General features: G+C 35.1%; 1 protein-coding gene across 1 annotated transcript; it reads right to left on the reverse strand.

Moving 5' to 3' along the window:
* Positions 1-1,516: 1,516 nt before the first annotated feature.
* SMIM11 (small integral membrane protein 11) lies at positions 1,517-14,603 on the reverse strand. The gene is made up of 3 exons (XM_053705954.1): positions 14,489-14,603; positions 2,634-2,817; positions 1,517-1,748 (listed from the first exon to the last, which is right to left on the reverse strand). Exons 1-2 carry the CDS (start codon positions 14,507-14,509, stop codon positions 2,635-2,637), a joined length of 204 nt encoding a protein of 67 aa, XP_053561929.1. The 5' UTR covers positions 14,510-14,603; the 3' UTR covers positions 1,517-1,748; position 2,634.
* Positions 14,604-15,007: the final 404 nt, after the last annotated feature.

A 15,007-nucleotide genomic window follows, 5' to 3' on the forward strand; every position in this document is an offset into this window, starting at 1 on the left:
TTTTTAAAGTATTGAAGGTATACATTTACTACCTCCTCAGGTAATGAGATCCACAATTGTATTGCTCTTACAGTGAAAAAACCCCATTTACATTGCAGATTAAATCTCCTTTCCTCCAGCCTTAAACTGTAACATCTTGTCACAAACAATTTTATTTGAATAAACAGCGCTTCTGACATTTCTGTATATGCGCCATGAATATACAATTATGTCACTGCTTAAGCGCCTTTTTTCTAGAGAAAACAGACCCAGTTTGGTTAACCTCTCCTCATTGCTTACATTCTCCATCCCCCTTATTGTCTTTTTTTTTTTTTTTGGAGATTGTGACATACTTGTTAAAAACTGCAGATACTATATATAAATGTGGAACCATCTATACAGAAACAAAAAATTACTTCATAAGAGCCTAAAAGTACATAGGTAACAATCTAACACATATCTAGGGCAGTCTGTTTATTATAATAAATGCTAAAATTTTAAGTTACTGTGGACTCGATTTAATAACATCCTCATCTGGTATATATAATGTTAATTCATTTTGGCAAACTACAAAATTCCTTGGCAGGCATATATCTTCATGTATTCTAGCAGTGACATTGAAGTGGAGGAGGTGTGAAAACCTTTTCCCCGTATGGAAGTTTACTTGTATCTATGGTTTGTTTAACGTACAATAATATAGCAGTTAATGAAATCACAATGAATATATTATCAGTGTACACAATATAAAACACTGACAAAGCCGAAAGGTGAAATATACATTGAAGATTCAGCGTGATGTCACGAGGAAGGGCGAACTCTTTGCTATACAGACACAAACTGACTATCTAATGAACATACGGCTATTGCAAGCTGTAAAGCGTGTTTTTGGAGTGTTATGACCCTGAGTGACTTTTTACATTTACACAATTGTGAATTTAAATAAAAGTGGAACCCCATGTACCATAGGCATCTTCTGATCACTATCGTAGCTCTGTTCTGTGTAATGTTGCTTCTGCACCACATTGATACAGGGTAACACTATGGGAGTCTTTATTTTTTTGACGTTAAAATAACTGATACAATATACCTTGGATGTTGTTTCATTGGGAACTGTAGCTGGAAGTTTTGATCTAATATTTATGATTTTATATTGTGTACACAGAATATATTCATTGCTTTTTTTACCTATTCTATTTTATGATTTAGCTTTGGTGTACATATTTTTTTTGCTATTCAATATAGCGGCTAATGTATTGAATTATGTTACTGGATTAATATTTATTGTGATGTCACTGATATCTACTAATATGGTTGACATTTTACTTTTAATCTAAAAATGAAAATATATCACATGAATTATTGTTTAAAAATGTGCTGAACCTCATCTTTTTAGCCATCTTATATTAAACGCAGAAGAAACATTTGTTTAAATAAAGAATCACCATGGCATCACATGTAAAAAGACCCACGTTTTGAGCTGTTAATAAGTGCTTTATAAATAAAAAGGTAATAAAGATGAAAGTAACTACAAGAGCGATTCAGTTTAAACACATTTATTCTACAAAAGATCACCGGCTTAACATGTTTGAGACATTAGGTCATTAAAAAAAGTTTTATTTTTATGTACAAACCATTACAATAAAAAGTCAAATAAATAAAGAATTTAACATTGTATGTCTGTGATTTGGTACACCATTGGCAACAAGTCCAGCAGGTCTTCGAGCAGGCTTTCGTTTAGCATTTAGCAATACATATATTGGTTGATATACCTGTACAAGAAAACAAAACAATTAACAGTATTCTTCTAACTGTTCTTCATCATAAATAATTGTCTTTTAAATTGTTGTCATTTTATTACATTTGTAAATAATCCATGGCGTAACCAATACTGGTGTATTTTTGTGCTAAAGTTATTGCATTGTATCACTACAGAGCTCATTGATTTGCCTTAGCAGGTGAAGTGCTGAATAAGCAATGCAATAAAAAGTCCTGCTAACATTTTAGCCAAAAATAAGCTAAAATTGGTAATTTATTTCCCCAATGTTTATTGCTCAAATTACCATTACATTTATGGTTTGCATGGTGCCCCTGCCATGTTTCAGAGAATGATGGGTACAATTCTGAAACCTCATGTTCGTTATGCTGCAGAATACTTAGACAATGTAATCATTTATAATACAGATTGGGAATCTCACCTACCAAAAGTTTAGTTCGCACTTGCTGCAATACGATCTGCTGGGTTAACTGGCAATCTGCCAAATGTACTATTTATTTTGTTTGAGGAGGTCAAATACTTGGTATATACCATTGTTAGAGGAATGGTTAAAACAACAGACAACTAAAGTGGAGGCCATACAGAATTGGCCACAGCCTCTAACTAAGAAGCAAGTGAGAGCTTTTCTGGGCTTAACTAGGTACTATAGAAGGTTCATCCCAAGTTTTGCTACAATTGCGGCACATTTGACAAAAATACCGGCAAAAATATTCACAGAAAAAAGTCCAGCCAGGGGTGTTTAACGATGTACAAATATATATATATATATATATATATATATATATATATATATATATATATATATATATATATATATAAGATCCAGCAAAAAGAAAATACTTTTAAATTGTTATATACATACTGTAAACCCTTACTTTACCTTAGTCATCCTTTTTCTCTAGCTCTTCCTTTTCTGCTTCTTGTTTACGTTTCGCTTCACGCTCAAGTTTTAGTTGTGCTTCAATTTTCCTACTCTGGTATATCTTGACACCAGCAAACGCCAGACACAATAACAGCGTCTTGGCAGCGAGAATGTACAAAAGCAAAGGAAAGTTATCTAAAACCTGTAATGAAAGAGCAATCCTTCAGAATGTTTGTTTAAAAAGTATAATCTGCACAAATGGTTTCCCTTTAATGTTAAAGGGACATGAAACACAATTTTTTTCTTTCATGATTTAGATAGAGAATGCAATTTTAAAACAACTTTCTAATTTGCGTTATTCTTTTAATTTCCTTGGTTGAAAAGCATATCTAGATAGGATCAGCAGCTGCTGATTGGTGGCTGCACATCGATGCCTCATGATTGGCTCACCCATGTGCATTGCTATTTCTTCAACAAAGGATATCTAAAGAATTGGAATGTTGTTTAAAATTGTATTCTCTATCTGAATCATGTAAGAACATTTTTGGTTTTAGTGTCCCTTTAATACTGTATACGTCTAACTTGGATACAAGTGATGAAGCAGTGGATATACACATAGACATAGGGCTCTATTTATCCTACTGCAGGTAGCCACCCACTTTATCATTGCACAAGCAAATGCTTGTAGAACCACTCTCTGCTCTCGCTCAACCAAGGGTGCAAGCATTGTTTGTCAATCATCCCGGCCAGTGGCTGATGCTTCTTAAATGGACATGATACCCATATGTTGAATCACTTGAAAATGATTCAGCATAAATTTAAAAAGTTGACAAGAAAATATCACAAACATTTCTATGTAATAAAATATTTTTAACATTCTTTTTATTGGAAAGAGAATTTCAGCAAGGTACATAGTATTGTATACGTACACAGCATGCAGATCATCAACTCTGTAATCAAAAGTAAATTTCCAATACAATAAACCTTTAGTCTAAGGGGAACATAAAGTCTTTCCAAGTTTTACCTCAAAATTTCTTCAGCTCACAGAGTAAGTATTCTGTGATCCTGAGCTGCTCTCTTTACTGTCTTCCTCCTGTCTCCGGTAACTTCCGGAGGAGGAGCCCATGCTGCACGCTGCTCCTGGTTTCAGCGGCAAGCAAGAGCTAACTGTGACCACTGCTCCAAATCGAGATCAGCCCGTGACCGCTTCCACATCGGTTCGTTGGGCAACTACCACGCTGCGGATTACACCGCAGAGCTCTCCGGAAGCCACACTAGTGGATACACTACGACCCGCACGCAGGGAATAGATCTAGGAACCACCTGTCTATCTCCACCAGAGAGACCCGGATGACAACTAGCGGTTTCTCCCTCTGACTGCCACCTACCTCCCAAGTATTGCCGGGCCGACACAGCAGACGACAGGACCTTCACCCTCCTGGTAGGGTGAAGTGGTCCGATACTGCCGGAATTTGCTACAGCAACCCAAGCTGCCGGAGGGTCAGAGTGTTGCTGCCGCAGAGCGATCCGTTGCTGGCACCCTTTACTCACCGGTTAGTATTGTGGCGTGCTGGAGAGCTGGAGACTTCGGCCGACACGTTGTAAGGAGTTTATGGAGTGTAGAGGCTGGTGAGACTCAGAGGCAAGGAGTTCAGCCATAAACGTTACCCAAGGAGTGGGTAAGATTTTCTTAAACACTGCATTAACGAACTGTAAAATATTTGGCTAAGGTGATTCCCCTGACGTACTGGTTCGCACTATTTTAAACTTGTGGGTTGTTTTGTCCCCCTGGAACACTCTGATATGACTTTGTCAAGATAAATAACCTGTCTCCTACATAATGAGCCCAAGTAATAACAAGGAAAAGGAGAACATATAAAGTAACTTTTTTTTTAGAACAGCAGGGTATTCGAAGCAGTGTACAGCATTTCTTTCTTTTCTTATGGAGGTGTTCCATCTGTGTAAAATCTTAAGGAAGAAGTAAAAAACAAAGGAAAAAAAAAAAAAAAACTCTTTATATAAATCCAGTAAGAAGAATATGCTTTAAAAGGACTTTGTGAAGCTGGAGATTTTTGTGTATTGGTTGACCTTATTGAATTTATTCACTGTTGATTCAAAGATTAAATGTTTAGGATGGCTGGTATATGTAGCTGATCTTATAGCCAGACAGTATAATGATGTAAGAAACAGAATTCTTTTCTCCATTGGTTCTAATTTTGGCTTCTGGGAATCTATATGATATATATGTGTTGAATATGAGAAAAAATTTGCTCTGTTTATTAATCACCTGAAGAAACGTATTTGTGACATCAGAAAATATTATAGTCTCACATAGATTTAGAGGTTAACTAGCAAAATCTATTGCCCCCTTCTGGAATATAGATAGAAACAGACTCTTCCCTTTGTTTCTTTCTCTGCTTTTTCTTTTTTCTCTACTTCATTTTTTTATTTTTTCCTTTTTCTTTTTTCTTTTCCTCACTATAACACTAAGCAAGTTTGTAAGTTTTAGCACCAACACCAGAGGGACCTCCCCCCGGAAACACTTTTTTGTAAAGGGAGGACAGGAATTGTGATTTATTTTTAAAAAAAAGGAAAAAAAAAAAAAAAAAAAAGTTAAATTCACCGCATTTACATTTTTAAGTTAGTACACTACACTATATAGATTATCCGACATATTCTCACTTTTTTTTTTTTTTTTTTGGTAGTATTAATAGTGGGACCTGTATACACAGGTAACCGATAACACTCACATATTAGTTGTGTTTTTTTATATACTACTGACACTTTTCCAGTGTCTATGGAAAAATTTTGCACGCCGATCACCAAACACTCCCCCAAAATGCCTGTCAAATCCAGAGAAAAATAAATAAATAAGGGGGTTGATATGAGCTCTGATCTATGTGAAACCTCTGTAATAGGCAATGATAACCAGACATTATTAACGCAGTTTAGTAATATCTTCTCGCCCCAGTTTGAGATAATTAAAAAGGAGCTAAATGGTATTACAATAGAACTCAGCACCCTCAATGTGGAGGTGAAACAATTCGCCTCCAGAATGGAGGAGGCTGAAAACAGGATATCCGACCTAGAAGATACAGTCACTAAGCAAGAAAATATGCTAGCCAAACAACAGTCCCAAATTCAGAATATGGAGTTACGTCTGGAGGAACAAGAAGATCGCTCCAGACGTAATAACATTAGGATACTTGGTATCCCTGAAACCCCAGAATATGACAACTTAATTGAATTTACTTCTTCAACACTACCCAAAGCTCTAGGGTTCCCCCCACATGTTTTACCTTTATCCATCGAAAGAGCGCACAGAATAGGACCCAAAAGATACACAGAAAATGGTTTAGTTAGAAATAGGGTATGTATATTTAAATTATTGAAATTCCAAGATAAAATAGAGATACAGAGGCTATACAGGAAATTTAATACTTTTACTATTGATGATAAGAAAGTTTTGTTGTTTCAAGATTTTTCCAACGAGACACTACAAAAAAGGAAAGCCATGTCTCCCCTGTGCACAACATTGATTAACAAAGGTATAAATGCCCGCCTGATATACCCTGCTAAAATTATAGTAAATGAAAACGGTAATAAGATTGTATACTCTGAGGCTGCTAAAGTAAAAGAATATATTGAAACTATAGAGTGATAGATGATGTTTAAATAGTATCTTATTATTCAAGATGGAGTCTTTTAATTGCCTTGTTAAGTTGGTTTATTTTGTAAGGAATGCGTGTTTCCCCCTTTTTTTTTTTCTTTTCCCTCCCGCTCGCCGCTCTACACCCCCCCCTCTCGCCCCTAGGGTAAGAGTAATAGGTGAAGAAGTGGTAGTATAGAAACCAGGGAACGCAGAGTACTTAAACATTTAAGAGGGAAGATAGATGGTATGGGAACAGATCTAGTAAATAGAGTAAAATCTCCATCTCATTAACAAATATGTCTGATAAAATAGATAATCTCAAGATCCTTTCTTGGAATGTGGGGGGCATTACTAACCCAATAAAACGGAAACTAATAATTAAAAAGTTAGGTCTTCAAAAGCCAAGTATAGTTTTTTTACAGGAAACATATTTAAAGGATACTGAAATTCCCAAACTGAGATCTAGGTGGGTAGGAGAAGTACTAGCTACACCTTGTAGAAATAGGAAATTAGGGGTTGCTATCCTTATAAATAAAAATTTATCATATCAAATAACACAATACGAATTAGATCCTGAGGCACGGTAAATTCTATTACAAATTCAATTTGACATAATAAAATTAGTCCTCTGTAATATTTATGCACCAAATGTTTTCTGTAAAACATTTTGGGAAAGGATTAAAAGTAAACTATTTCCATTTGTAGCAGGAAAATTAGTAATAGGGGGTGATTTTAACCTTTCATTATGTCCGGAGATAGACAGATTTTCCAAAAAAAAAAAACCTTACTCTACACAACAAACATGCTAAATACATGAAAATTTTTTGCTATCATTTAAAAGTATTTGATGTCTGGAGACTGTACAATCCTGATCTGCATACTTACTCCTGTGAGTCTAAAACCTATAAGACATTTTCTAGAATTGATTTCATACTAATTTCGGAATCTCTTGCCGTACAAAAAATGGAGCCCTCTATTGGGGATATAGTCGTCTCGGACCATGCGATTGTCTCGCTATCATTCCAATCGTTAATAAACCCAGCAAAAAAGAACACAAGCATTGTCTTCCCACGCTATCTATATAAAAATATAAGATTTAAGTTATGGCTAAAACAGATATGGAAAGATTATTGTACTCTTAACATATCATATTTTCAAAAAATTGAAACATTCTGGGAAGCTTCTAAAGCCTTTTTAAGAGGAGAAATAAAATCTTATATGTGCAAAAAGAAGCGGAAAGACAGTGCTAGAGAATCCCAATTAGCTAAACAAGTAAGAAACAGTTATAGGAAATATGTAGTTGACCCAAATAGTGTATACTGGGAAAGGTATCGGAGTGCTAGACAGGAAAGAGATCTGTTCTTGAAACAGAAATTTTTAGAAGAGGAGACAAAACTGAATTTACGTTTCAAAGGATATTATGGATGTTCAGCTAAACATCTTGCAAATCTAGTAAAGTGTAGAAAAAAGAAAAATCTTATATTAGCCATTAGAGATCAAGATAAGAGATATACGGAATCGACAGATATCAGCAAGACCTTCTTTAATTACTACCAAGGGCTATATACGTGCTGTTGTAATCATAAACAGAATCAAGAGAAGTTTTGGGCACAAATACAAATACCTCGAGTAGCAGAAAATCTTCATGAGAATCTGAATGCACCTATTACAGCTAAAGAAATAGAGGATGCAATCGAGAAAACTAAATTAAATAAAGCTGCTGGTCCGGATTGCCTCCCGGCAGAATATTATAAAATTTTAGTGGAAGAAATCACACCTTCTCTTGAAAAACTTTATAATAACTATTTTATCAATAGTATCCCACCGTCAGAATATTTCGTAGCGGCTAATATCTCATTAATACCTAAAAAAGATAAAGATTTAGAGGATCCAGCTTCTTATAGACCTATCTCGGTCCTCAATGTAGACTATAAGATCTTGACTTCTATATTGGCAGCTAGATTAATGAAATGCATGGACCAAATTATACACCCCGATCAGTCGGGATTTATGGCTTTAAGGAACCCATCCAAAAACATGCGGAAAATTATTACCCTATTAGATTATATTTGGACCTTAAAAAAAGGTACTCGTAAAGATTCTAAAAATGATATGGCACTATTAACTCTCGATGCAGTTAAAGCATTTGATTCTATTGAATGGGATTATTTATTTCAAACGCTGGAAAAGTTTGGTTTTAAAAACCAATTTGTGCGGTGTATTCGCAATATTTATCAAAGTCCTATATCTTATCTATTGATTAACAATTCTTTAACACCTGGGATAAGACTTACAAAAGGTACTAGACAAGGGTGTCCATTATCCCCCCTCCTGTTCAACCTAGCGTTAGAACCGCTGGCTATTTGGCTAAGGGAAGTGTTGGAAGGGATTACTATAGGTGGAACAGCGCTTAAAATCTTTTTATATGCAGACGATCTTTTAATAAGTTTATATAATACACCCAAGTCTATTCCTAAAGTATTAGAGTGTTTAGATCTCTTTAGTTCTTTCTCAGGATACAAGATAAATTATAATAAAAGTGAAATAATGTGGACTCGATAAAAGCTGTACGAAGACAGTTAATACTCCATTTAAAGTAGTTGACTCATTAAGATATTTAGGGATCTTATTACATAGAAATCCAGAAAAGTGGTACGATCTCAACTTTCAACCGCTTTTTCAGAAAATCTTTACAGATCTGAAACTTTGGGCTGTTTTCCCGCTTTCAATATCTGCCAAAGTTAGCCTTATAAAGACAATTATCTTTCCGCGGTTACTTTTTCCATTACAGAATTTACCATTAATGTTAAAAAAAGAAGAAGATTTGAGGAAATTAAACTCAAGCTTTTCGCAGTTTATCTGGCGGGGAAAGAATAAATCACGAATTGCGTTAGAAAAATTGATGCAAACTCGCGAATACGCGGGATTAGCATTACCTAATATAAAGCTGTATAATTTAGCCGCCCTGGGGAAAATTGCGTTAGATTGGCTCGCTGAAACAAGCTGGTTCTCCACTAAGGATATTGAAACATTTTTAGTTTTTCCATTTTCAGTGAAAGCGTTATTACATGTTCAGATCAAAGATTTGCCTAGTAATATTAAAAGTCTAAGCTCGGTTAAAAATATAATTCAAGCCTGGCAAAATCTATGTTCTATTATAGGCCAGGATTACTCATTCTCGGAATATCTACCCTTAATGGGTAACCCTGAGTTTACCCCAGGGATTAATCAGAAGGTATTTAGAGCATGGTCTGCGAAAGGACTAAAAGACAGTATATCAATTTTTTATAGAAGGTGCAGGAATAACTTCCTTTGATAATTTAAAGAGACAGTTTGATCTCCCAAGTAACAATTTGTTTCCATATCTACAAGTCTGTCATTACATCAAATCTAAGGATTGGGATGGTGGCGGGGCGGTCGCATGGTTTGAAATAAGACCCAGTATCACTATCGCTAGAGTTAAGGCCCCTTCAATATCTATACTGTATAGTATTATGCTGGCCAAGCAGAGTAATGCATGGATAGAAATCCTCCAAGATAAATGGAGTTTAGTGACTCCAGGGACGGATCAAGAGACAATTAGGGTTAGTTGTAAAATAGTTAATAAATGTAGGATACCAATGAGCTGGAAAGAGAGCCATATGAAACTTATTAACAATTTTTATTGTACACCGTTAAAATTGTCTAAAATGTCTACTAGTCAAACTTTTTCTTGTCCACGATGTCTCTTCATTAACGCAGACATTTTACATATGTTTTTTGAGTGTCCTAAGGTTGGACAATTTTGGAAGAAGGTTGCTTATTGGTTTAACAATATTTTTAAACTAAAGATCTGCCTAGATGCAGACTGTATTTTTTTCCTTAATTATGCCAGTCAGGAAGTATTATTACACAAAAAAATCCTAAATATAATTATATTGTTGGTCAGACAATTGATAGTGAAAAACTGGAAAGCTAATAAAATGCCTAAATTTTCAGTGTTCATTAAGGAAATCCAGATGCATATATTGTATGAGTCCTTTCATCTTAGAGAAGCACAAGAAAAGGAAGTCAGGAAATTTTTAGTAGGATGGCTTCCGATAATTAAGACATACACGGAAAGCACTCAAAAGTCGATAGTACATCCATTTTTTAGTTCAGAATGTTTCGGTGATTTAGCGATACTGGGTGAATTTCCAGTAGAATGGATTAGGAACTATAGAGACACATAACATATTATCGTTAAGAAGCGAGACGGATCGAATTTTGTCCCTAGATTAATATAATGGGGGGGTGGGGAGCGGAGCTCGCGAGAGAGAAGGATATGTTTTCGTTGTTTTGTTTTGTTTTTCCCATCTTTCCTTTGTTTGTTTTTTTTTATATTTTTTTTGTGTCAAGATAAAAAGTGCTTCAGTGTAAAAGTAGAAAACCTTATAAGATTTGCTTTTTTTATTTTTATTTTTTATTATTCAGTAGCCAGTAACTGATTACAATGTATTGAAGAGACCAGGGTTATTTTTTCTTTTTTAATATATATTTATTTTCTATTACACTATTTAGATAAGCTTTCTTATATTTAAGTATATATACTACGGTGGTTTATAATGTATGTAGTAGATCCTAACTTGTCGTATTTTGCCAGATTGAAAGGGATGGTATGTGAAACCTTAAAATGCCTGGTATGTTTTTTTTGGTTTTTTTTTTATTTAACACCCTGCGAGGTGGTCTTACTTCTGTAATATGTTTTAATTTGATACTGTGTGTTTTTTCTTTTACACTGTTGGCACGTATAAATAAATAATTAAAAAAGGATACAAGTGATGAAGCAGTGGATATACACATAGACATAGGGCTCTATTTATCCTACTGCAGGTAGCCACCCACTTTATCATTGCACAAGCAAATGCTTGTAGAACCACTCTCTGTTCTCGCTCAACCAAGGGTGCAAGCATTGTTTGTCAATCATCCCGGCCAGTGGCTGATGCTTCTTAAATGGACATGATACCCATATGTTGAATCACTTGAAAATGATTCAGCATAAATTTAAAAAGTTGACAAGAAAATATCACAAACATTTCTATGTAATAAAATATTTTTAACATTCTTTTTATTGGAAAGAGAATTTCAGCAAGGTACATAGTATTGTATACGTACACAGCATGCAGATCATCAACTCTGTAATCAAAAGTAAATTTCCAATACAATAAACCTTTAGTCTAAGGGGAACATAAAGTATTTCCAAGTTTTACCTCAAAATTTCTTCAGCTCACAGAGTAAGTATTCTGTGATCCTGAGCTGCTCTCTTTACTGTCTTCTCCATGGTGAAAAAAAAATAATCAGCCAATCAGCTTCATCAGTGATGAGTTCACACTTTACTTTAAATGTTATCTCACAAGATTTAACTGAAATCTCATGAGATTTCATAACAAACTTTATTAAGCTGAAGGGGGAATAGAGGGACTATACCTGCACATGCTAGATGCAAACTCCCTTGCATGTCCTAGGACTAGCATCCTGATTGTATGCTTGAACTTCCCTTTACAGTGGGATGTGAATACTGAGGAAATTTTATGCAAACATTTTTTTCCTTTTTTGTACATGTAAAATTTCTAGTCCGCTTTTTACAGATACTCTGCATCATTTATAAGCGACTCATCATTTGGGTATCATGTCCCTGTAACTAGCTTGATCATGCAAGCTTGTACTGCTGAGGTATATTAAAAGAGTTGTTGGTTACATATACCTATTAGGCATTTAGCTTTTAAAAAGGGACATTAAAACATTAAACACTATTTATATAAAAAACAAAATATGTTTACCTGATAAATTAATTTATTTCATGGTGGAGAGAGTCCTAGATTGATTACTCCTAGGATTCCACTCATGGCCACTAGGAGGTGGCAAAGATTCCCAAAATCACTTCATTCCTCCCACTACACTGATGACAGTCTAGCATATAGCCAAGCAAGGGAAAGTAGCATTAAAAGGGTAGGAAAGGACAAAGCTGGGTATACAGAGGTGCAAAATAGATATCTTTTTAATTATATATATATATATATATATATATATATGGCGGGGCTTGTCGACTCCCATCACCATGAAAGAAATGAATTTATCAGGTAAGCATAAATTTTGTTTTGTTTCATAAGGTGGAGAGAGTCCATGATCCATTACTCCTTGGAAACTAATACCCAAGCAGTTGAGTCCACAAGTAACTTAGGCAGGATAAAAAGATTTTTTTTTTTTTTTTATAAAGGCAGGCATCTAATTCCCAAATACTGCAGCCTGGAGGACTTTCCGACCAAAAGCGGGTTCAGACGAAGCATAAACCTCAAAATGATAGAATTTAGTAAAATGTATGTAGGGATCACCATGTTACTGCTTTGAAAATTTGTTCAACAGAAGCCTCATTTTTAAAAGCCCAGGAAGTTGAAACTGATCTTGTAAAATGGGCTGTAATGCATTTTGTTTACAGCATGACAGTGCAATCTGCGTCTCAGTGCTATAGTCTGGAAAATTTTACTACAGTAATTATTACTATTTTACAGGTGCAGTATTTATTGAATAATGTGCTGGGCGATTGTTAAACTAAGCGTAGCACTATTGCACCCCTAATAATTGTTAGTTTAAACATGTTTTCAAGTTTTTAAACACTGGCAAGTGAAAAGAAAGCTAAAAATGCCTTGTTTCACTTTAAGGCGGTTTTCACTTTACAGCGGGGCTCTGGTCCCTAACCCGCTGTATGAGCGGGGTATACCTGTATATAGCATACAATAGCTTTACATTAAAACAATGCCTTAATTTATAAGTCAAAAGCTTTTAAAACAGGTTTATGTTTTCACTCACTTTATATTACATGTCAGATATTTGAAGACCAAGCACAAGACCAGGGTTGTTGAGGTATGTGATGTTGTTGCACTGGGAAATAGATAAAGCTCTAAAGTACCTTGACATAGAGACTGTCATTGTCAAATTGTGCCTGAGGCAAGTTCTGGCTCTGTGTGTAAGACAATGGACGATTAATCACTCAGCTGTCTAAACTATAACACCCCTTTCTGTATCCTTATTTCACCTAAAACCATCTGAGCCCATTACAGTTAGTAGCAAACATTAAAATAGCATAAAACCCAGAAATGCATAAAAATCGGTTAAAGTGAAGGTCAATTTTGACGAATTAGTGCCCAGTTTTAAATAATCCTATTAAAAAACAAGGGCACTTTAATTTGTTAAAATTGACATTTCATTCGTTTTCTTCAGAAATGATGAATCCGGCTTCCTCCAATCACGGCGTTCCCCCCTGGGGGGATCATGGCCTGAGGGAACACCATGATTGGATGAAGCCGGATTTGTCATTTGGATTAAAAGGTAATTTTTAGAAGAAAATGCTTGAAATGTCAATTTTGATTAATTAAAGTGCCCTTGTTTTTAATAGGTTTATTAAAAACCAGGCACTAATTCGTCAAAATTGACCACTTTAAGATTACTTGGATTGCAGGGTGTTTTCTTGAATGTATTACCTGAGTATTCATACAGATATTTATAAATATGTTTCTTTTTTCTTTAATTTCAGCAATATTTATATGAAAGTCTTATGGATTTATACAGGACCATAGCATCTGCTACTGCCAAATTCACTAGGATCTGAAGAGATAGGTATTTCAATGCACTTTGCAAAAATCATTTATTAAAAATAAGGTTGCACTGTTTACACAGTAGCCATTTTGGAGCATGAGCCATAGACTGATTGTTTATACTTGTGACTTCATTGAAAACTGCACTGTACAAAAAAACAGAGACCTTGGCTCTGAGACTGGGCATGTGCACAAGATGTTGCCCCTTCAGATACACATGTATTTAAATACACATTCACTCTTTATAATGCTTCTGGAAAAGAGAGATTCAACAATAATATACTGGTTTCATGTGGGAAATCAGTATGAAAAGTACAGTAATTATGTTTCCATATTAGTTTCATATGGGAAATGAATGTTACATATTCACAATTCCTTTTAAACAAAATATTAGAGACGTATTTATGGATATTTAGAAACTTTGGGCATCTTTTACACTTTTAATGAGCGACTTTTCAATGGATCAGGCCACACCAGAACCCTGCAAGCTTCACTGTTAAATGACAAGACCGTAGGCATTTTTTTAACTAACCCCCACATACATACATGAAAAACACAGACTAGTCTACTCGCTACCACGTGACACACAGTACTTTACCGTTTTCCCTCACCTTCCAATTAAACACCGGCATCTTGGATAATCTGCAGCTACGTCACCAGTTCACTTGAAATCAACAACTAAAGCTGAGGGATACGAGCCATTATCTAGAGGGTGGCTAAATGACATCATCATATTGACACAAGCATCAACCAACCATTTCTGAGCTCTAGTAACGTATTAGCCTACCAGAAGCGTCACCAATAAAAGGGCGGAGAATGCGCGCGCGTTTGTTCTGGAATAGTCAGTTGTTCACAGAAATCAGACAGATGCAGTAGCAGCCGCTGACTCGCGGCATGGGGGCGGGGGTTGCATGGCAGGTGTACGCTGAACCAAAATAACTATTTAAAAATAGCAGCATGAGACTTGTTTTTTTTTTAAAAATACTATTATTTTGGACACATTTTTTGTTCTTTAATTATTCATATATAGTTTTCATATTAGAATTTTATAGAGTTCTCCGCTTACACTAATTTCTGCGCGGTAACAGTTTTGTTGCAGTGTTTTACAGCACCGCAGACTTACACTATGT

This window comes from Bombina bombina, chromosome 3 (genome assembly GCF_027579735.1).
Source record: "Bombina bombina isolate aBomBom1 chromosome 3, aBomBom1.pri, whole genome shotgun sequence".
Classification (NCBI taxonomy): Eukaryota; Metazoa; Chordata; class Amphibia; order Anura; family Bombinatoridae; genus Bombina; species Bombina bombina.

Excerpts from the sequence above, each read along its gene's own strand:
- SMIM11 (XM_053705954.1), bottom strand. The coding sequence starts at position 14,509 with ATGCCGGTGTTTAATTGGAAG. Across the intron at positions 2,818-14,488 it reads TGCCGGTGTTTAATTGGAAG|GTTTTAGATAACTTTCCTTT; the intron begins GTGAGGGAAAAC and ends CTTTCATTACAG.